Below are 24,926 nucleotides of genomic sequence, written 5' to 3'. Positions count from 1 at the left end.
TTTTCGTACGTATTCAAATAATAGTGATTGCGTACGAGATCTCTTCCACTGTGGCAGCTTCTCCGTGCTTACTTCAGTGCTGGTCTGCATTATCTTGTTAACAGAAGTGCTTTTTTCACCCAGTATTTGTTGATGATATGTCTAAAGTTATAGAATCTGGATTTTATTTAGTATCAACGCTCTCCGAGTATCCCTGATTAAATACCATATTCGGCTTCCTTCTTTTCGATCGGTGTGTATAACCTTCCGCGACTTTAATAAATTTGATGTAATGCGCTTTTATTACGATTCTCATCCCCAAACCGGTGCGAATTTCCACTTTCCCACTCCATGGAAGGAAAATTATATATTTTAAATGTACATTAGCACAAAGGAGGGGGAAGTTGATGACATGTGCTTTGAGTGGGGATGCTAAGCAATGGCTCGATATGGAGCGCAGTTTGGTACGGCGAGGACAATAGTATCATCGAGTACAAATTACTTGAGAGATCGAATAAAACAATTTACTAAACGTTAGGCTAACGAATTTAATAATGAATATTTTGCTGATCATTGGGACGCTAAACGACAGCTGAGGTCATTTGCACCATTAGGGGTGGACGGGAATGGAGGGAGGGTGCAGAGAAACCCAGCGTCGGCATTAGCCTGCATAGATTGTAAAAAAAAATATCGGGAAAAATAAATTCTAACAAGTACATCCCTTGAGTGTCGACACTTTTTTTCCTAGCGGTATTTCCGCAACTCGAAGGTTCCCTGGTAGGTGGCTTTACTAAGGTTCTTATTGGTAAGCGTGCAAGCTTCTTTGACGGCACTTAGGGTCCCATGGTGGTGTCCTTTGAGGGAGGAGGATTTCCCTTTTTTGGGAATAGGAAACAAGTGCCAAGTTGGGACCCTTAGGGGGTTGGGGAATCGTCGCTATGCCGTTAGTGTAGATCTTCGCACGCAGACGCTCGACTCTTCTGTTGGTCCTGTCAATGCCAGTACTCTCTGCGATCATTCGCGCTCTTAACCGACGGACATTTCGCGCACACCTCAGGGCAAAATTCGAACCCGGGCCCGTAGAGTGGGAGGCAGCCACTATAGTCCCCGCGCCATCCCGAATCCCAAATTTTCAATTACTATTTGTACGATGTACTATATTGGACGTAGGAGGTATGGTGCTACTCCTAATGTAATAAGGCGTTGGTAATATTTCCATTAAATTTATTTGAAATGTACTTCCTCCTGTCGTCTGTTTTATGATACGTCGCTCAGTGGAAGTCGCCTTAATCCTGTCCCACTGTAAAAACCCCGAATCCTTCTCTCCAAATGAAGTGTCTCACTCCCGCTCTCAGTGTCCATTAGTTTCGTCCCGTTTACACTTCTTGGACGACTCTGTTCCTGAGGCGTGTCCACAGTAATCTTCAAGATGAGTGTCAATCCGCATCCCGCAAAGGCTATAAACACTCAATAGGCTTTAATTCGAATTATCGGCGATATTCCTTTCTCGATGGGAAATATGATAACTACCCTACTAGTCCTCTTCATCTGCGTCTACGTAATGTTCCGATGGCAGCGTGGCGAGGTCACGTGACGGGGGTTTTCCCCCATGCATGCAGAAATATTCGTTTACACAGGCATTTGAACGCGTGTTAGTCAATATTCAGAAACACTCGGGCGAGTACCCGCGGACATTCCTCGCACATCATACAATGGTTCGATTGCACATTGTTGTACATCATTTTGGCACAAACTTTCTTCGTGTCTCTCTCACCTGTTAAAACCTTCTCTGTCTATATTCAAAATTTCAGCAACTAGAGAAACACTCAAATCTTCTGCTTTAGTTTACGTATAGTGTGTTGTGATTTTGAATTTTTTTCACAGTATAGTGATGTGCGTTATCTCAATCTTTCGCGGATTCCCTCTCTGCCCCTTAAAAATCTTTTGTGCCTCTCGAGAACGCGCACACGAGAAGAGCATGATGGCCACACGCTTCGCACAGCATTGGGTAAGTCTCCATTGCTCACTTTTTTCAGTTTCACCATTCGCGTAGTTAAGCGTCCTCTTCACTTTTCGCATCGGACATTTGCCGACCGAGAGCGTAAAAACGTGTTCACTGGTATCACGGGCCTACACTGATCAATTCGAGAAATATCCAATCAGTAATCGGTTGGAAGTGTATTGAAAGCTTACCACTGATGTAAATTGATCGCAGTACATCTACATAATACCCCGCAAGCCGTCGCAAAGGCGTGTGGCGGGGGGTGTTAGGACACCACCCGTAAAAAGGAACAAAGCCACATGCAAAAACAACACATACGCGCAAAAGTATGCCCACAGCAGTGCACACTCTCATGCAAAAATCCCTTCATCCCTCACGCATACAAATACGTAAACTATAAACTAACAAACTATTGCACCCCAGGATGCAGCATGAAACGTGCAGGCCAGAATATGAAAAGTAAGAAGGCGTATTTCCACCACCACATGAACATTCAACACAAAACGCTCTCCTCCCCAAGGACAAAGGTAGGGAATGTGACCCAAACGCCGCAGGTAGTGGTAGGGTCCCCCCCGCGGAGAGGGACGAGGGTTGGAAGGGAAACTTAAATACGGAAAAAGCAGATCAAGCAATACTGTTAAGAGCACTACACTCTTTTATGACATTCTAATGCGGTCATTCGGGAATGGTTTTGACTAGTTGATTGGGGCGTTGAAATTCGGTGATGGTAGTAATTGTTGTTATGAAATTACAGGCTCTTGCATTTAGAGTTTTGGAACTGCCGCCTTGAAATTAACCCGATGGCGCCAGTGTATTAAAACGCTTCAAATGCATTCTGTGAATTCCATGTATATAATTTCATGCCATTCCAGAAATACATGCAATCCGATACACTTTGGTGAAATCGCATCATTCGTGTGGATTATTCGCCCATCCTGACGACATGAAGTCTAGGAAGTGCACATTTATTTTTCGGAATGTTTCATGTGCATGGTCTAGTTAAGTTAAAACAGCATGTTTTGCTCGCTGTTTGACTTTAGAATAGTAAGGATGTGCTGGGTATTATGAGGCGATTTCCAAGTGCTTGCAATTTACACGCGGGCACACTTAGAAGCCCTCTGGAAAGGATGGCATTGCAATCTATCCGATCCTTTAGAAAACGCCAAGAGATATTGATGAACGAAACAATCAATCCAGAAGGACTCTTTCATTCGCATTCGACGGAAACGGGCGTATTTTGTCTGCTATTGAAAAATCACGATATCATACTGAAGGAGTCTTATAATATCTTCGTGAAGTGTCTCGGATGCATGACACCCATAACACATTAGGCAATAACTGTCCTCTGTGACCTGGGAGGTTTTTGAGCAACACATTTGCATCGGCATTATTATGGAGAAATTTTGTGTGATCGACTACATCTACATATTACCCCGCAAGCCACCGCAAGGGCGTGTGGCGGGGGGGGGGGGTTAGGTCACCGCCCATAAAAGAGAACTAAACCACGTGCAAAATGAACGCATCCATGCAAACGTAATTATCCACAGTGGCGTACGCATTTATTAAACTATGGGAATTTTAAAAACAGACAAAGTAGGGCAAGCAATACTGTAACGAGCACTACATAATTTGATGAGATTCCAATGCGGCCATGTGGAAAGAAAGGATTTTGGCAAAAAAACACATGAGGTTAGTGTGTTTTGCTGTCAAAGTGTTACCAGTTTTATACGCTCTTTCCTTCACTAGTCATTGTCACACACTTGAAGGACCATTCATACCATTAGTTTACCTCCTCTGTTACAGAATGACACTTTCACTCAAGTTCATAAACATGAATTTGGTGCATCAGTCAGAGGCGTGGTGGGAATGGATTGGAGAACTTATAGAACAGGTATGCGTACGTATTTGCGTGTATAAGTAACTCAACTGCCACTTGGGTGTTGAACGATACAGAAATACTTTATCTCTCCCAGGAAATACTTTTTGATGACTAGCATTCAACTAAATAACACTCGATTTGTTCATAGGCATCATATGGAAAGATTTTTCTAAAAGGAAATCACATTTAACCACTAAATTTCTTGAAGTATCAGCACGTGCTGTGCGTCATACAGCGCACCATGATCAGATTCAACCATTTTCAGAACATCGGAGAATTTTACGCAGTATGGATGCTGGGCAAAGGAAATCCTTCAGTCTACACACTGCAGGATTATGTATCCATCGTAATGTTTCCGAATGTCAGTGTAAATGCATTTGCTGAATAATGCTTTGCTGATGTGACCTCCCTGGTAATGCTAATAGGTTGCACTTATATCTCTAGATATGTGCCCTCAGAAGAGAGCGAATGAGTTGGGTTGAGAATAGAGACGATTCCCTTCCTCTCTCCAGGGAGGGAGGGAGTTTCTCTCTCTCGGTCGGCGAGTGGTTCGACGCGGGCGAACGATGCGAGTAGTCGACCGCGGCCCACGGCCTTAGTCGTGCCTACTCGCGGGCCGCCGCCTCGTGGGATCGTCGTTGAAGAGGGAATGGTACGAATGTTCTCCGAGAGACGGAGGCTGCGCTGTAGGAAACAGATGACGACCTCGGAAGCGTGTACTACGATGTATCCGAGAGGAGCGCGCCCCCCTGGGGTTGACGATCGCCTCGGGTGCGGCTTTTGCCATCTCGTGGCGCCCTTGCGGGGGGGGTCCCCCGGAAAGAGTGCTCGTAATCCCTCCCACTCTCTGTCCATTGGGCCCATTGCCAGGCACCCCCCCACTCCATTGCGCGGTGTGCACCTCCGTGACTACCGCTTTCTTGGACGTGGGCCACCCCTCCCCTCCCCTCCTGCTCGCTCCTGTCACTCGTGAGCGGTGACACGAGGAATCGGGAGTCGTGATCGACGGTCAGCGGCCGCCCCCCCCCCCTCGGAGAGGCAGGCAGGGCCGGGGGGGGGGGCGAGTTGGCTGGCTGTCAGAGATGAAACCCTTCCGCGCGCAAACATCCGCTTGTTTACCTATACTCGTGTCATCGGTGCCTTTTAGGAACTAAATCAGGCACATCGCGATGGAGGGGCGGCCCCCTCGCGAATCTTTCCCGCGCCAAAGAGTGCTCTCGTAGCGCGAGTGAGTGGTCCCGCTTCCGAGAGTCGCGGAGTCCATCGAGCTCCATTTTACTGCCTTCTCATCGATTGGATGTAGTTGGATGTATGATTAAAGAGTTCATGCCCTGGCCACTCTGGCACTGCGGTGCCCGATGATGAGTGATCCAAGGACCTTGATTTTCAGCGACGTCTAATCTCGAATACGCTCCCGAAGTTGTGGTCCTCGTGGACTGAGGACGGGGGCGTTCTTGTTTACCCCCGCCACCCCCCTTGACGTGGGGCGGTCCACCCTCCCCTCGATGCGCGCGAAAGAGGCCTCGCCGCTCTCGAAACGAGGCATCGGTCCCTATCACCTGTTTCTTTTGCTTTCCCGTTGCCCCCTTGTCAAACATAAGATCGCCGCCTGGTGCCTCCCTCCCATCTCCATGCGCTTGGATTATCTGCCCTTTAAGAAACCTATTCTGTTTCTCGTAGCGTTATCTCCGGACCATCCGGTCAGCTCTTTCCTTCCTCATCGTGCCCCACATTTCCTTTCCCTCTTCTCCACTCCACTCCTTCCCCTTTTCCCTCCTCCGGCGCCCCTCTCGTGGCGCGCCTCTTACGGGCATGCACCACTCCAACGCGTGATCGCTCGGGTGCCTCACCACGAACACATCCCTCCTCGAATCGCCTCTTCCCTTGGTGCCATTGTCGCTTCTCTTCATCCTCTTCGTCACGTGCGCCTTCCTCCGCTCGGCATCCGAGGGTCCTCCTCCAGTCGCTCCCCCGCCCTGCAGCGTCCCTTCTCCTCTCATCCGCCTCCATATCCGCCTTTCTTCCTTGTCCAACTCTTCGTTTGTCTCTTTTCTTCCGTTTTGCACGTGGCTTCCGTGGCGCCTTCGCTCTTCGTAGGGTTCCCGGATTCGCCGATAGGGAATGGCGACGAAAGGTCGCTCGCGTTCGCCGTCGACGGGATCCGTGTTTTTCGAGGCGTGAATTCGTGAAGCGGCCCGAACACCTTCGCTGCCGCACGGTGCCCCGCCCCGCTCGGCTCGGCTCCTCGGAGGAGGAGGGCGGCGCAGGTGTTCGGGCTTCTTCGACTCCCCTCCCCTTGGCCTCTCCTCTCCCCTTCTTCGGTTGGGGGGGGGGGTAGGGCACCTGTTGCTCCCGCCCCACTCGCGTCTAGACTGGAAGCGGGCGCTGCCGGGGGGGGGGGGGGGTCGGCGTCATCTCTCTCTCCTTAAAACCTCTCCCAGGAATCGAAGAAAAATGAAATAAATGCGAAATCTTCCTGGAGAAAAGGTCTGTGATGAAAACTCCCGAGAGGAGAAATCCCTCGCATGGCAATCAACGCAGTGGAGAGATCGGCGACCGAGGAAACGCCCCTGGAAGCGATAAGAAATCAGAACGAGTCGACGGGAGAGGCAAATGTTGACATTCTTTACGAATCAGGAAAAAAATGATGTTCCTGTCGTCAATTGGGTGATAGAAGTGGACCCGAACATCGGAAAGAAAATTAAAACATGATGTAGAATATTCATTGAATATGGCAGCCTGTGACCATGTAAGAGTTTTTCGGTGCTATAAATGTCAAGGATTCGGACATTCTGCCAAAGGCTGCGAGAATGAAGACCGCTGAAACCACTGCTTCGGGGGACACGAAGTTAACGACCGCCCTAAGAAGGACGAAGACGCGCAACGGATACATGGCAGAAGGGCGAGGATGGAAAATCACTCGCGCGAAGCGTCGGATGCTGATTGCCCAATCCGCGAAAGACGCCTAGAACTTCCCATGAAAGGAATCTACTATGGATGAGGAGACCCTTTCGCTTAAAATCGATCAAGTTAACATGCAAAGAGGTATCCTTAACTGAAGTAAGACACCAGAAAGACGAACATAATTTTGACCTAGCCCTAGTTCAAGAGCCGTATACGAGACGAGGACAATAAGGCAACTGAAAATTGATTGTTCTGCAAACTAATCCCCACGAAAGCAAAGCACAAATATTCGGCCGCAGTAGTTATCTTCAATGACTCCCGGCATGTTCTACAATTGACAATATTCAACACAATATATCGTTGTAGCAGAAATCAAATGCTACAATACGTCTGTAATCTTTGTAACTGCATGCCTTCCATGAAGCATTGAAATCGAAGGGTTCGTGGATCAGATTATAAATCAAATAAAAACCTTCGGAAGCGAAAAATAGATTATTGGTGTGGACTCAGACGGAACTTAGGTTCAGTAAACACACATACGAGGTGGGGGAAAATAGAAACAGTCCTGAACGATTAAGACATGTTTGCATGAAATGAACCTGGAGAACCGCCAACTTTTTCAGGGCCTTGTGGCGAGTCAAATATAGATCCAACCCTCGCAAATGTCAGATCAGTTAAAGAAATTACAAATTGGCATGTTGACATAAATAAAATCAACAGTGATCATTTTTTGATAAAGTTCCAAATATCAAATTTCATAAACTAAGGAAATAAATAACCACCACAATTTTCTCTAAAAAAGAGAACATTTCGAAGTATGCCAGGATACGTTGGCACTGAACTTTTGGCAAATAGTTAGTAAAATTATATGGACTTCAAGTGTCCATTGCATCGACATTCGGGTGGAAAATTTATCGAAAGCTTGGCAAGACTTTTGGAGGGAAGGTATAGCGGTACTTCAGTCAAGAGACACAGAAAACCCCTGGTGGAGGGAGAGCCTCGGCAAATAAAAAATAACGGAAAACTTAAAGATCCTAAGGAGAAAAGTGCAGAGGATTAGAGCGGAGGACACGACGTTCCACCAAAGAAAATATTTAGAGAAACTGCTAGACTATAAATTTAAAATCACTAAACAAAAATAAAAAAGTTGGGCCTCATTCGTTGAGACAAACTTTAATTGAAACCCCTGGGGCTTTGTGTTTAGACTCTTCTCCGAAAAAATGAAAAAAACACTTGTTCATGGAATAGTGAAATAAGACCCGGGGGGTTGGGGTACCTCAAATATAGGGCCACCTTATTAGTATCTTGGAAGCCCTGAATCCAGGCGACAACGAAGCCAGCGATGTACACGAAGGAACAATGCCACAGAGAAGCAGAGGACATGGAACCCTTCTCTCGGGAAGACGTGGAGAGAGCTATAACTTAATTTAAAGAAAATGAAGTCCCAGGACGTGACGAAATACCAGGGACAGTGCTTAAAATGACGAGTCTTCTTCCGATTACCGCCTACGCCTGGGATATCCCCCAAAGACCTGGAAAACTGACACCATACTAAAATCCAGAGATGGGGACGCCTCGGATATAAAATCGCTAAGACAGAAGACATTACTCCCGGGACAATTTGAAAGAATGATAAAAGTAAATTTAAAAGCAAATTTGGGCATGGACAACCTGGACCACCCGAGAAAATACGACTTTCACAAGGGAGTCGATGCCATCTCAAAGCTCCTCGAATCCAGCGCAAACAGTAAAAAAAACTATACACTCGTCATCTTCCTAGACAGGCAGGGAGATTTTGACTCGGTGTGGTGGTCATCGGTAATAGCGGAAATGAAATGGCACGTTTCCCAAAAAACATCCTAAGATTACCCATGAGCTACTTTGAGGAAAGAAAAAGACTCGGGAGCTGCCAATCACTTTTCGACAGAAAAATTACTTCGAAAGGATACCCAAGCGGGGTGGTCTGTTTTGGGAGCGTTCGTGCTCGTCATTGGAACAACTTCTGAGAAGAAGTTTCCCGGGCAAGTGCATACGCGGACGACGCAGCAGCGGTGATATCCGAGGAAAGAAGTCGAAGAGAAAGCGGCGGAATGCGTGTGAATCGTTGGGGATCGGGCGGAACGAAGCAAACTCCAGCTGTCGACAAACAAAAATTTATGGTCTTTGGAAAAACACAAAAGCGGAGGCCAAGCTTCAAAATTTACGGGCAGCAAATAACCTAGGGAGAAATGGTATGAATGCATCGGAAAATATATGGACAAAAAACTCACATTCCAGACGCATGTTAACTACGCAGTTGTCAAGGTTAGAAAGATATTTTACGCACTTCGAAGACGCTGTCGAACAATGTTTGGGCAAAAATCAACATTCCATATTTATAATGGCGTTATGAAACCTATTGTTGCATACATATGATTGCACAATGTGGGGAAGTAAGGCTAAGCACAGCAGGATCCAAAGAAAACCTCCGAGGTGGCGTGCCTGGTTTTGTTTTCAGGTAATGTTCGAGGAGATATCTGTGATGTTATAATAATTTCAGGATGCCTGCAAATGTCCGCTTGTAGGCGTTTGTAGCAATTTGTGTTCAGACTCGATCGTCAGAGTACAGTGAAAAGTGAGAAACTGAGTAAAAGGGCCGGTGATCATCGATCTGTTTTTCGGGAGTGAAATCGACTTCGACCATAGGGAAGCGTGGAGATGAAAATTCGGAGTTGTGGGTCGCGATTGCGTCCCTCGAGTGGGAGTTTCCGAGCGGCCACACGCGTTCGCGCGGGAAGGGGAATTGCTGCGCTCTGACCCCTGTGCGGCCGGCCACTCCCCCTCGGCAGGGCCGCCGGCCGGGTTGTAGCCTTCCCGGGCGCCCGGACGCACCACCGCCTCTCCCGCCGCGAGACTCGTTTTCACTGCGAAAGGCTTCTCACGAAACAAGGATGCGTTTCGCTTCAATTCCACCGTCTCATAAACTCCTTGATTGATAAACGAAGGCAAAATACTACCTTGATCAAAAAGTTCCCGGAATAACCACCGTGTGGCGCTCCCATCGTTCCGATTTGAGTTCTGTTTTTTTTTGTTAAATTGGTACATCTGTTGTTGATATTCCCTTTAAATCTTAGTGTCATAACTTGACATTTGCAAAAGTTACGTAGCCAAGAGTACATCTATCTCTGTGTGTGTTGGCGATTTTTTACAATTTCAGAAATGGATTTAAATTTGCAACAACGAACTTGTATTAAATTTTGCGTAAAAAACGGATTTAGTGGCGCACGGACGTTGGAAATGTTGGAAAAGTGTTTCGGCAACGATTCTCTAAAAAAAACGGTCGTTTACCAGTGGCACGAGCGGTTCAGAAGTGGTCGTGAGTCAATCGAAGATGATGAACGCAGTGGCAGACCATCGACATCGAAAGTCGGTGAAAAAATTGATAAAGTAAAAGAAATGTTGGTCAATAACCGCAAATTAACCATCAGAGAAATAGCGGAGGACTTGAACATTGCCTATGGATCCGCCCAAGACATTGTGGTTAATGATTTGGGTTTCCGTCGTGTAGCAGCAAAGTTGGTGCCAAAAGACCTCAATTTCATGCAAAAAAGAGACCGTGTTGACGTCGCAAAAGACATGATTTCCGAGGCTGAATCCGATCCCACATTCATCAAAAGGATCATTACTGGAGACGAGACGTGGGTTTATGAGTACGACACGCAATCCAGACATCAGGCAAGTGAATGGCGTTCACCAAATGAGCCGAGACCAAAAAAACCACGTCGTTTTCAGTCAAAAAAGAAGGCAATGCTGACGGTTTTCATGGATTACAACGGTGTAGTGCATCATGAATTTTTGCCAGAAGGCCAGACAGTAAACAAAGAGTATTATTTGGGCGTTATGAGACGTTTGCGTGAAGCAATTCGCCGAAAGAGACCAGAAATGTGGGCAGAAAACTCGTGGATTTTGCACCATGATAACGCACCGTCGCACAGTGCTATCATTATTCGTAATTTTTTGACGAAAAATGCAACAAATACCATCCAACAGCCACCGAATTCACCTGATTTGGCTCCCTGTGACTTCTTTCTGTTCAATCGAGTTAAAAAACCATTACGGGGAACGCGTTTTAGCAGCCGAGAGGAAGTAATGGAAAAATCGCAGGAAGCACTGATGGACATACCGAAAACCGACCGTAACTTTTGCAAATGTCAAGTTATGACACTAAGATTTAAAGGGAATATCAACAACAGATGTACCAATTTAACAAAAAAAACAGAACTCAAATCGGAACGATGGGAGCGCCACACGGTGGTTATTCCGGGAACTTTTTGATCAAGGTAGTATGTTTTCTTGTACATTCCCTTCTTTTCCTGAAATAAATCAAGTAAAATTAACGGCTGCCCCAAATAAAATTGACGCTACAATACGTTTAGGTCTTCGTAATACGTAGATATAAACAAGGATAATTTTACGGTAATTTAAATATTGCTTGCATCGAATTTCTCTTCTATCTATCCGAATAAATAACGCTATTTGTATATCTGAGCCTAACCATAATATACAGGACTTCAACTTTCTTAGTTTCTTGTGGTCTTATTGCACAGCGCACCAATTTCACCTTTTTTTGTACACCTTTCCATATCCTCGCACTGCGTCTTCCACCACGCTTCTTTCGCTTCAATGGTTTCCCCGCCTCAGTTTATTATTCAATTTTTTGGACTTCATTTTTTGTCAACATTTCCGATAACGTCTTTCCATTTCCTTACCTATACTAAATTTCTAATCCGTGGTTTCCTTGTTCTTTCCCTAATCACTTTCCTTGTAGCCTCTTTTTCGCGCCTTTCGATATCCCTAAATTTATTTGTTCCCAAGTTTCTTCTATAGTACCCCGCTCCCTTTCCTCCCAGATGCAAGTATTCTCTAAACCCTGCTGATTTGTTGTAGTTCCTTGCTTCTATATTTCAGTTCCTAAACAGTTTTCCATGTTTTATCTTTTATTGATCGGACACTGAACTTCATTATTACGAGTGCTTAAATATAATCTGAGACCGCATCCACTCCCGGGAAACATGTAGAATTAGTTGCGCCGTTCTCTTCCTGAATCTAATTTTTATAGAGTCATATCGTTTTGAATCCCCAGACATTTTCAATTTTTTATCTACGACAAACGACCTACCCCTGTTGTTGTGTCTGAACCAAGTGTTCGTTATAATTAACCTCTGCTTACTGTTCTACTCCATTGCTTTCTCCCCGTGGACATTCCTTCTTCCTAGTCTCCGATTTCACTGCCATCTCTTCCTTCGCCTACCGTCGCATTCCAATCCCCCATCACTATCAAATGTTTCCCTGCAGGAACACACGCGATCATGTCCTCTAACCGATCGTATACCATATCGATTTCTTCATCCGTATGGTTGCTTGGTATTATGTATACCTGAACAACGACCAAGTTCGTCGGTTCTGCTTTTATCTCCACCAGTAATATTCTATCCGTCGCTTGCTCTATGTTTGCTACGCCTCTTCCTACCTTGTTATTCAATATTATGGCAACCCCTCGTTGGCTCTCGTCCCCGCCTCTGTATATTACTCCATAGCCATCGCTCCAGTGATCCCCGCTATCCTTCCATCTCATTTGCACATTCTTAAAATATCTACAATTCCTTCATCCATCTCCCAATTTGTATTTCTGAATTTGCTGTCCCAAAATTCCAAGTCCCAGTTCTAACTACCTTTGTCTCCTTTTGTGCTCACGCTTCCCGTTTTATTTTGCAAGAGTTTCTTGAGATGAGGGCCTTAAGCGGAAGCCTTTCCTCCCCCGCTGCCGGGCACAATTGGGCCGTTTCTAGTCGTAGCAAGGACCTGCACTCAGACCTATGTCCATTATTATGTCATAATTGGACCTATGTCCATGCGATAATCCATTGAAGTGGTTTTTGATTAAAATCATTTCTTCCTCCCTGCTCAGAGCCGCTGCTATCTTCCACCAAAACTTGAATTCTACCCGAGATTCTCTCGGTACTCTTGTTCTGTAAAATGCCCTCAAATATAAACGTGGGTGTTGTCATATCCTATGCAAACCCCAGGTGGCTCATTGAAAGGGAATAAAAGGGACTCTCCCTCACGCTTGAAAAGACGTTGTGCTCGGCTGCAAGTGAACCGTCCTCTATCAAACCAACCACGGGCCGGAACGCGGGGCGTGGGGTTGTCTCGTTAGCCTTTCTACTTTTCACTCTCACCTCTGCGTTTCTTTGGTATTCTATAAGTTATGCCCCCGTCAAAACAAAATATTAAAAACAGTCGGGTACTAAACCGAGAGGAATAATATTTCCATTAAGACTGCTTTTCTGGTTTTTCCAAGGATTATAAAAATTTTAACTGGAAAGGAGGGTTCGGCATAACATTCGAAAAAAATATACCAGTGATGACTGTGATGATCACTGATGATTGTGTAGGTAGAAAGAAGAGCATAGTGAAATTCCTTATCCAGGGGAAGTATGCGAATGATTTTTGCACTTTTAAATTGTTGCACTTTGACTAGCTGGTTGCGTTGAAGCCGGTCTCCACGTAGTATACTTTTCGTTCGGAGTGGTGTTTCATTGTTTCTTTTCAAGATGAGTTTCATACGTAATATTTATGCGACAACCGCTGATTTTTTAGCAGCTTGATATTTGAGTGATTTTCAGCTGGAATGCGGCGAGAGTTTTGCTTGGACCTAGTTCCCGAAATATTCTGTATCATATTTGGTTGTTAGATCGCACTTTTTGTCGAATTTTTCGTGAACTAATATTTTGAAATGGTCCTCGAAGTTTTAATTTCAGTTGTTATATGGTGATGCTTCTTAACGATTCCGAAGCAAATTTGGCCCAATCGCAAATTGATGGAGGTTGAATAATAGATTTTCCGAGTGCGTTGGGCTCTTTCTTCGATAATCTTAATAATAAATTGATGGCGTGAGCGGAGGACGGATGATAAGAGAAACACAGCACAAAACCTACACTTTTAAGTATAAGCGAGGATTTCCTTTTTTCCCATGGTTTCAAAGTCGTTCCGCAGCGTTAAATATTTCGTTACGCCGTGAACTAGTAGTGATAAAAAATGGAATTTAGCTGTGAAGGGGAAGTGAAGTCAATGCTGTTCGATTCCAAGCCATTCGAAGTCTTCCATTCGTCCGTGGCTTGACGCGGGGCCGCATTGTCGACCGCGGGGCGCTTTGGAGCCTGCCCGCGAGTGGATTCGGTTCGATTTCCCTCTCTCTCTCTCTCGTGTCCCGTCCACTCAAGGACTCCGCTCGGCTCCAAACAGTGATTCCCTTCTTCGTGGTCCACCTGGCTACGTAGTATTCACCGCTGGATGTCCCAGCGTCCATGTCTTGAAATCAGTTTTGTTACCTGTGACTTTAAGCCCATTGCCATTAAACGACATTTTCCACAGTAAAACTCTCTCTTTTATTTTTGGCTAATACCTAGTTTTTGTATTTCAAGTTATCATGTACTCTCGAACAATATTTCCTCATATTAATGAATAGGTGTGAAAACATCGCCTCTCTGATATGAATAGCGCGGCTCATTCTCTTGGAATGGCAGTCGGTAATGTCAGCACTTCGGCACTTACTGCAGATGAGAGCATATTTCGAAAGAATTTAATGAATTTTCCTGGGGTTATCTCAGAGTTGAAATGTTTGCCTCGTGATTCCCCTCTCCCTCGCTAATCTCGGTAATATTCTTCTGCGAATGAATAGCTGTTTTCATCATCTTCTTTGAGTTGCGCACTAAACTTTCGTTTCCGAGGAAACCATTCCCTCCCTTCTCGTCAGCAGAGCGTTTTATTTTGTGCTACTCTTCCCCACTTCCAGTATTCGGTCCTTTTATTGCCTTGCCGCAGAAAATGAAAGAATGCCGAATATCCGCTGCGGATTCGCCGCTTGCTCTCAGGGCGTATTGTACAGCAGCAGGACAAACTAAACTACCAGGGCTTTTCAATAATGAGTGACTATGGAAAAAATTATATGGATAACTTATTGTGCAAAAATTTAATTTTTTTATTATTAGCTTGGTGTGTAATGTGCATGTGATATGGGATTTATTGATTTGAGTCTAGTATTGCGTCATCGGCCGCCTATAATTATTTTTCTCCATACGTTATGCGACTATAAATAATTTATGATCACTTTTTAACTGAGCATTCATCGCGGTGCTGGATGACCTCCTCAGATGGCGTGCGCGGATTGTGGAGCGACCGCTGGTTCATCGGCGCTGCAAAGCTGAAATTGTCCGCCTTCATTTGTCTCCCCGATTACTCGTTAGCAGCTTTCCATGCTGCGATTGCCTTTCATGATCACTTTATTGGAAAATGGCCATTGTTCCGACCATGAGGAATTGCTTTGTTTTACCCGTGAGCCCAAATGTCCCTCTACCTCCCCCCTCTCACGAGCCCCTCCCCGAGATCTCTCGGGCCGCCTCGGGGCCTGCCCTCGCCTGCTTGCCCCCCACCCCCCCAAGAGCAGTCGCTCCGCACCCCACACTCAATAAGCACCGCGTTTTCTCATTTTGCTTCGAATGGGCACCTGGCACATCCATTCCCTCCTTTTTGCTCGCTCCATGGCCGAAATTATTCGGGAGAGTTCTACGCCCTGGTAAAATATTCCAAGTGGCTATTTTGACGGAAGTAAATGTGCTGAGGTCACGACAACACGTATTGACCATTTTCCGAGTTTCGTTTATCTGTGTGTGTGTGTGTGTTTGATGCTTACCGTGGAACTATCATTAAAAACCAATAAAGCGAATAGTAAGAAGTTATACATTTAATGTCTTCATTAAGAGGGGATACCTTTTGATCTCATGTGCGGGTTGTGTATTGTTTGCTATTGGAAGCACTTTTTCTCTCTGGTTAAAATGTTCTCATCTCATTTGCGGAGTTAGAGAAACGCAAAAATCGGATCCAAAAATGTATTAGTTTTCGAAAACACGCGTCATTATTTCCATGGACATCGAGGTAAGATCTCGCCGTCCATTCGGTGAATGCCCATCTCTTCAATTAAATATCGCCCCTCCCTGGACATGGCTTTTATTTTTCGAGATGCCACTTGCAATTCCTCTCACTTATTATCAGTGAAATAATTCGTCGTATTTTATTTAAGACACATGAAAACGTACTTCTTAAACGAAATTGTGTAAAAATGAAATTTCCGTTTTTTTTGTTGTTAAAATAATAACCGGTTTTATTGCTGTAGTATGAATAGTGAGTGCCATGATGGCGATGATGCTGGCTGAGGAAGTGTTCCACTCTAAAAGGAATCACCGCCGTTGCTCCAACTCCGTGAGTGAATTGTCGGCATTGCACCAGGAAAGAAAAAATCCTAAAATTGTGAAATGAACGGCCCCTCGACGTTTTCAACATTACTTTTCTAACACCCTGTTTAAGACTACATGGTGACCCACCGACGCTAACCTCGGCTCAAATTCCTAAACACATCCTCTCGAACTGGAGACTTTTGCTGGAGATATTTGTATTCAAAGAATGACCGTAAAAAAAAACTTAAAAATCGGAAGATAGAAGACCGGACGGATTGGAACCGTTTCTTTGTGTGAATATAAATTAGGAAATGCCATTTGAATCGGATTTCACCACTCAGAATATGATATATTTGTTATCTCCGGCGTGATCTTACGGATTTTGCATGACATATTGAAATGAAATTATCGACTTTGTAATTCCACACTTTGTTTAAAAACACGACCCATGTTTCGACGTTAAACATAATCATCAGGTGGTCCTCATAGAAGCAAACATGCTGCGTAGGTAATTCCAGAAGTACCAGTCTCAACAAAGAAAACACAAATATTTTGGAAAAAAAAAATGTATTTATTTTTCAGCATAAACTGCTTTCAGCTCTATAAAATATTATTAAATAATAAAAACTGTCTTGCTCTTCAAAATGGCAGCCATTAACTGCCGACATCGCTTCTTCACGGTTGGAAAATCTTTTACCACCGAGCCATGTTATCAAGTTTGCGAACTGGAAATTTTCCGAAGGGGTTAAATCTGGCGAATAGGGTGCATGAGGTAGCGATTCAAACTTTAATCCATGAATTTTGGCAATTGCAATAACGGATTTGTGAGCTGATGCATTGTCTTGATGAAACAGCACTTTCTTCTTAGCCAAATGCAGCCGTTTTTGCATTATTTCTTCGCTCAAACGTTGCAATTGGTTTGCACAATACACGTCGCGGATAGTTTTTCCTTTTTCAAGATAGTCAATGAAAATTATTCGACGCGTATACCAAAAAACTGACGCCATGACTTTGCCTGCAGATGAAACGGTCTTCGCCTTTTTTGGAGCCGGTTCTCCCTTTTGAATCCATTGCTTTGATTGTTCTTTCGTTTTGGGTGTGAAGTAATGGACCCATGTTTCATCCATTGTTATGAAACGGTGCGACAATTCTGCTTTGTTGCTGTGAAACTTTGCTAAAAACTCAATTGAAACATCTTCACGACATTTGTTTTGCTCGAGTGTGAGCACTCATCTTGCTCACAGCTTTCTTTGGCCCGAATTTTCTGTAAATATGCGATGTATCGCCCATTTTGAAATACTTACTATGTCTGCTAGCTCGCGCACTTTTAGTCGACCATCATCCGGTAATACACTAATTGTGGATTTTCATCACCGTTTCTGGAGTCGTCATCTCATTTGGTCGACCAATGCGATGCTCGTCTTGACAGCTCGTACAGCCTCGTTTATACTCTGCTACCCAATATTATACTGTTGTAAACGGAGGAGCAGACTCACCCGGAGTAGAATACAGTTCAGCTTTTATATTGGTTGGACTGAGTCCTTTCATAAAAGTATTGTATCACATAACGATGACCAATTTTCTCCATTTTCACAAATTCACTGAAAATGTTCACTATTGAAGGCTGCCAAACAAATACTAAACAACGTAGCATCTTTAAACTTGAAGCATATGCCTTATAGATTGCTTTCTAATACAGTGATATTTTCCAAATAACTGCCGCCATGTCTAGGCTAGGCCGGGTACTTCTGGGACCACCCTCATATACCTCCTGATTGAGGAAGGGGGGTTGGTTGGAGGGAAAGAGAATTGCATCTTTCGGGGTCAATAGTTGAGTGGGAGGGATACGCAGTTTCGTTGGCAAGTTCATCCTTGTAACAGGCGCATTTCGAAATTTCCAACTGCTCCAAAGCATCGAACCTTTTAACCTTTATTTTCAAAATGAAGAACTTTAGTCAAAAGTCACTTTTGTGGTCATTCTCGACGAGGTACTTCGCAAAGAGGGAGGTTATGTTCTTATTCTTTACAGGTGTTCTTTTATCCTTTCTTTAAATTTTCATCGTGTTTACCCGATGTACTTCGTGTTACATTCCGAGCACTTTAACTCATACACTCCACTCCTCTCGTTTTTGGGGACTTTGTCTTTAGTGCGAGAGATCACGTTCTTAAGTCATGAACCACTGTAAAAGACTCATTTAATTTTTTCTTTGGGCAAAATTTCGATTACTTTTTGAGAAATATTCCGTAGATGGAGTATTCGTCTCCATTTCGCAGTGGGATCTTTTAAATATTCGGGGTTTTAAATGTGGCTTAAGGCTATTTTCGTAAGTTTCTTTCGGTAAATTTTATTAATTAGATCTCCTGAATAGCCATTGTTTACTGCTAACGTTTTAATTACATTAAGCTCCTTATTAATATTGAATTTTACATAGGGATTTAGGCTAAACGGTGAATCATTGCATGAAATGCCGAAAGCTTTTGGGTGAAGCAATGCTTTGAAGAGGAATTAATTAATTGGTCCGTATACATCTCCTTCCGAAAAATGGAGTACTGTAACCCGTCTTTGTCTTTAGAAATGGATAAGTCGAGGAAATTCAGGGAACCTTTTTCCTCTTTTCATACGTGAATTACACATTAGAATTGACAGAATATGAATGTGCTAGAAACTGATCTAGTTGCCTATCGGAGCCCGTCCACACACAGAAGACATAGTCTACATATATAAACCAACAAAATACATTATTAATGGGAGGGTGAGCTGAGGAGAGCAAAACTTTTTCAAAATGGCCCATGTATGGTAATATCGGCCAGAAGTGAGGGCAAGGGCGAGCCCATGGCTAAATCATTGGGCGTTGGAAATATGTACCCATAAAAATGAAATGATTTTGGGGAACAGACGTCTTTAGGGACAAGCAGAGTTCACTAATAACTGGCCCTGGGATGGATTTCCGTTTGTTGATTGGTTGGGGCATTGTCGCGATGGCGTTGCCGAAGGTCCTCCTCGCAAGAAGACACTCGGTTGTGTCTTTGGTCGTCCGTCACGACTTTCGAGGAGAGTTCATCGCAGATACTTCGTTTCGCCGAATTTTCAGTGCTGTAATGGTGTGTGTGTGTACTTGGATGTTATCAACGCCAATTCGATCTGCATTAATGCGCACACTTAACCGACGCGGTCTCAATTCAACCTTTCACCCACGCGCCTGGAAAAAATTGTGACCGGCACTTTTGGTAGCAACCTTTCATCCTTCGCATCCACTCGATTTGACCTTTCAGGGACTTCTTTTCATTTTCAAACTTGAAAAGACGGTTGGGCGGAATGCGTGGGATGAGGAGGCCATCGGAGACGCAGATTCCTATTTTGTGGAACTTCCGAAATTCTTCTTTTTGGACGGCTTTAAAATTTTGAAGAAAAAGGATATTCTTCTAAGATGAAAAAATTAACCGAAATAATCAATGGTCTACTTTTTCTTATGACTCATTGAGCATGTTTATTCTCATTCACTTAGTATTTCTAGCACTTCGGCACTACGTACCATGAAACTCGTGTCAGTGCCATAAGTTCACTATCTGGAATTTGTATGTGAATGACCATGATAAATGAAATAAATCCAGGGGTAATTATGCATATCACATGAGGTTGCTTTGAGGGAAATTCTGAATCCTTGTGAATTTCCTAAATATAGCGAATGACCTTTTGTTACACGTTTAATCGTTCCCTGTTGTATTGAGTGTTAGTTTTTGTTTGAGCTGTGAGCATGAACGTACTAATTCGTGTTGAGAGTAATGGCAGTGGATCTCTTTCCCTTTTTCCGGACAGACAAGGCGACGCGCGAGAAGACGCTGGACGTGGTGTGCCGCAAGCAGTCCGGGAACCTCACCTTCCTGCTCAACCTCCTCGCGGTGAGTGAGTGACCGCCTGCCTCGCCCTCCTTCCCCTCCCACCAAGCCGCGATATATCGATGGGGTCACAATCGCTAACCGGTGTAGTATTGAAAATTGAATCTCGAACGACCTTTTCTTTAAATGGCTCGTACCTGAAGTGTTGTAAACTATTGTTTCTGTTCTTTCGCTTGAGATCTCAGTTTTACGTAAAATGTATTATATTATTTTATCGTTGAAACCTGTATCAAAAGTAAATGGTGCCGATAAACCCATATTATTAGTTTTAATTGGCACGGAACGCTCGTCGGAATGATAAAATGGATTCGCGGTTTCTCAGGCTTCTCTCTAAATAATGAACGGATGTCCTATACAAATTAGATTTGAATTTTAATTCATATTTCCCACAGGATGTCCGTCCTTCCGTCATTGCAGCCTATCCATTTGCTGATCCTTGTGGCTGTAATACTTCAATGATTTATCAGTCATCACGAGATGAGATTAAAATGTGGAGTAACGGGAGAAGTAGGTCTTGAAAAAAATCAAACATTACAATGCAAGATAGTGGGGCAGCCCGATCAAAACTTGGAAAACCACAAATGAGCCTCCTTTTTGGATTTTCTCGATTGGGACCCGATACATTGTTTTAATGAAAGAACACCTTTTTTTTAATTTTAGAATTAAAATTGTAGTCCTCTTTTCCTTCCTGCATGAGTGACGCGCAGTGGATGACAATCTGGAAAAGCTGATAAGAATTTAAATCTTCGATAGTGTGGCAGGCCTGCATGTGCTGGAAGATGGTGTAGTAACTTCGAAACGCGTTGTATTAAATGTATGGTGGAAAATTGAAAGCTTCAGTTATCTATTCAAAATTCAATCCTTCCTGTACATCTGATGATGATGGATGTGGCATTGTAACAATTGTTATTAACTATCGAGGCCTTGAACTCTTTTCAAGTTCTTCAAGCTGTGTTTCTGTCCGAGGGCATTTGAACAGAATGGCGACCGGGTGGGAAATCCGAGGGATGCAATCTAAGGCTTACTTGAGCATTGAAGGCAAATTTATTTCCGTCATGGGCCATTCATTATGTGAATAAGGAACAAGAATGTCTTGTAAATTATTGTGATAAAAATTAGCGTCTACTTGGCTTAGCAGGAAAAGAAAGAGTAATTTCCAATTGTTTGCTGCTTTCTTCTCAAGTGTTTTCATTTAGCGATGTAATCACTGCATGGGAATACCCAACTATATTTTGGCATATCTCGCTTTCTTCGCTTTTTGCGTAAAATGTAAGATGTTCCAAAGTAAAAAGGATTAAATGAAATTCTTTTTCGATTCGGAATTATGCACGAATGTCTAAGGGTTGATCGGATATTATTTTGAGCATTCTCAAGCATAGCATATGTTATGCGTTGGGGAAGTGTGCTTTGGGGAGGAGGCCATGGAGACGCTCGCCGCATTTTTCTCCTGACATTGTATACCTTCTGGATGAGGTGCATATCACGTACAATTCTTACCCTGTCGTGGCCAGGAAATATTTCGTCGCCATGTCTCTCGGCTCGCTTGCTCTTCGCGAGGGCGAAGGCGCTGAATGTTCGTTAAATTGCCTGCTGTGATCACTTGAAAGGCCTCTACCTCCGATGTTTTTCGTCTCGGACTCTTCTTTTCCTTCCTTCCATGTGACTGGCTCACGCTTCGCTCTTTTATCCGCACTTGGCTGCTTTTCTCTGATTAGTTTTGCAACCACATCATCTCCTTGCGGCTCGTGAATCCGTTACTGTGGCATGCGCGCGCTCCAAAGAGCGTTCTGTCCAAAGCCGTGGGAATGGAACCGAGCCGTAAAAGGATTGCAACGTTGCCCCCCGCAGGGGCCGCATCGCCGCGCGAGGATTTCGCGAATGTTCAGTTGGAAAGCTTATGCGTGCTGGGAATGCGCGGAACAAACGGTGCACCTAGTTCCACATTACAGGGCCCTGCGTGAGTGGATCTGCCCTGCCAGCCTCCTCCGAACTCACTCGTGCGCCATATCGGATGCAATCCTAGCAAATCGGATTCCACCCATCCTGGACGGATTTCTGGGTACTCCGAACAATGGGTTGCCCCATTGTTTACAATTCTGGACGGCCGCAAAATAATAAATAGAAATATATCTAGTAATCGAGCAGAATGCCCCGTGATGGTCGTGGCGCACGGAATGAGGAAACATCTGGACCACTGCATCACACGAGAGACACGAAGCAAGGAGGCGGACACGGACGTGGGACTGCAGCATTCGTGAGTGCTTTGGAAGGGCGATCGCCGCGGTGGCGGCGGAACCGCGGGCAAGCCTCCGTGCTTCCTGCGCTTCCTGCCCTCGCCTCGAATTTCAAACTCTCCATTCCTCTGGTCATACTTTTATTCTTATTCTACGAGTCTAGGTAGGTTTTGAATGGGCAAACCCCGCATCCAGCCTTTGTACTCTAGACCCATCTTCAATTCTGCCTACTTCCTTCCTTCCTTCATTCATTCATCCCGTCCAACATTCCTATCCCCGCCCCTTCCTCGTTTGCCCGACATTCTCCCCTCTATCAATGACCTCAACATCCCATTCGAAATCAAAATGCTCTTCCATCCATCTCTCCTGCCTCCTCATGATTTCTCCCTGCAATGCCCTCTCTTCCCCCACAATACACACCACTTCCTCGTTTGTTTTCTTTTCTCGTTTGTTCTGGTCGTACTAGGGAACGTACATTTATGTAGCCATCGTTCTAAATTTAAATATCATAGTAATCTACTCCAAAATGCTCGGAGAATACTAAACTGATAAGTAATGCTACCCTCTTTATTGCTCCATTATACTTATGCATTGTTAGCAAAAAAGGGTTTCCAACGTACGGCTATCTGAGGTGACTGCTCTTCTCATACTCTGACCTTGATTATCTTGGTTAATATGAGTTTGCGCCTGTTCATCCATTTGCCCACTTTGGCTTGTACTCTTAATCATTCTTGCCGGCCCCGGTGGCGGCGGGGGTAACGTCCTCGCGCCTGCCAACCCAGGGGTCCAAGGTTCGATTCTCGCCTTGGTGGATTTGCCTCCCCCTAAGTGCTTGGTCCACCATTACAATAGACAATCTTGTCTATTGTAATGCATATCGATGTTAAAAGTCCGACGTGAAGGCCAAATATGTTCTGTTTTCGGATTGGTGCTAAGTATGTAAAAGAAAGATGTTCTTTTCGTCAATCATGGCTTTGTTTGCTATTTCGCATCATTCTTGTCCTTCCTTCTCGAATTCGTTCACCCCCGCTTATCATCATTTTCTTGATCTCGTCATTCGCCATCTCAAGAAGTGCGTTGGATACCAAGGGCGAAAACGAGCAGCCCTGATTTTCTCCTTTGCGTATTCCCGCTTATTTTCCAATTTGGATTCGTGGCATCGGTCCATGTTTTCGAAGGATTTCTTAAGATGATCGAGGGACGCGAAGCAGACCTCTTCTTATCCTCTTCTCCACGTCGAGTCTGGGAGCGACAATAGCTTCTCTTTTTCAAATTCACTCATCGTGAGACACACGTAAACCTGCACCTGTTAACTGCATAATTCAAGCGAAACTAGAACATAAGCTATTGCGATTGCATTACAATAGATAATAGTTGAACATGTATTCCTTGTATAAATACTTTTCGCGACATTATAAGAAAATATCAATCTTTCCAACTTTTAGGTCAAGCTAGCTCACGACTATCATAAAATCACGGAACGGTAAGATAGCAGCTTTAAGAACGCCCGGTGGTCTCGATAGATATCTATTGTCTGTGCTGCCGACTTCGCCGGTGAGATTTTCTCTCCGACATTCAATCGAGGGAAATAAACCGAGCGTCTCTTTGCAGTGACAAAAGAAACTTCCAAAGCCGCGCGAAACATCGTGATTTCGACCCAGTAACGCGATCCCCGCTTTGGTACGGACGATCACACGTGCATCGGCGCATTCGCGAAGTGTACGTTCTCTTCCTTCCGTCAGGTGTCGCCACCTCCCCTCCCCCGTCCCCTCTCTGCCCCAGCGGTGGCTTGAAGGGCACTGCAAAGTACAAATGCATAAAAGACGAGGTCGGAGGTTGGGGCGTCCCTTCCACGAGCGCAGTCAGTGTGGAGCGCGTGCATGGCGCAGGTGGCGCCAAGGGAGTTTTAATTGAATGTTTGGCGATGAGACTGTAAGCCCGAAGCGTGAGCGAGGTCTCGCGGCCCGGGACGCAGACCGGCCCCGGTCGCGTGCGGGAGCTGCTCCCCGACCGCCCCCGGGCCACCGCCCGCCGGGACTCATGGATGGATGGATCCCGTGTGATTAGCTGGCGCCACGCCCGCCCCCCCCCTGTGCCACCCCCGGCCTCACGGCGGATGGACGGAGCCCTCGTTTTCAATTCTGAGCGCGCTTCAATTTGGTTTCGCTGCGATCTCAAATGGTGAAGTGTTTATTAGTATCAAGTTATTATATCACGAGGCGGTGGTGTGTGTCGTGAATATTCCCTCGGGCGTCCCTAGCGGGGTACCCCTCTCTCCACGCCCCTGGTGGCCGCTGGGACGAATGCCACTCCAGTTCCAAGGGGGCCGCCCGCCCACTCCCTCCTCGTCGCGTCGCAGCTGTCAGGGGGCCTCTCTTGACTCATTCCTTAATTAACTCCGGTGGGTCCCAAATCCACGGCCTCCCTCGGCGAAGGGGCGTGCTTGGGCCGTCGGCGGGGGCAGTTGCGCGAGGGGGTCTCCGTCTATGAGGAGGGCAGTGGGATTGGGGATCCCCCACTCGTGCTTCGGTTCAGCGCTCAGGGAATCACAGCCACGCCATTCTTCGCTCGACTCCTCCTCATGGCATCCAAGTGCCCGTCTCGAATGACGAGGCTTGAATGCATCCACCCCCACCTCGGCGTTCATGCCAGGATGACCCGAATTGGCGAAACTTAAAAACCGCGAGGTGGCATCTGAAGGCATTGAACGACGATTCCGCGAGGCATTCTTTCGTTCTATTGAGCGTATTTATGAGTAA

The 24,926-nt window shown here is 45.1% G+C and overlaps 1 protein-coding gene across 3 annotated transcripts in view; it reads left to right on the top strand.

Moving 5' to 3' along the window:
* Window positions 1-24,926, top strand: part of LOC139685587 (cytosolic carboxypeptidase 1-like) — a 230,970-nt gene that overhangs the window by 5,717 nt on the left and 200,327 nt on the right. For all 3 annotated transcript variants that reach the window (XM_071582526.1, XM_071582527.1, XM_071582529.1), the window contains exon 2: window positions 19,854-19,936. In XM_071582526.1, the coding sequence (XP_071438627.1) occupies window positions 19,854-19,936 (83 nt within the window). The remainder of the gene's footprint in view (window positions 1-19,853; window positions 19,937-24,926) is intronic.

This window comes from Hetaerina americana, unplaced genomic scaffold, assembly GCF_022747635.1.
Source record: "Hetaerina americana unplaced genomic scaffold, ioHetAmer1.1.p SCAF_118, whole genome shotgun sequence".
NCBI classification, from domain to species: Eukaryota; Metazoa; Arthropoda; class Insecta; order Odonata; family Calopterygidae; genus Hetaerina; species Hetaerina americana.
This window is presented reverse-complemented; position numbering and strand designations above follow the sequence as displayed.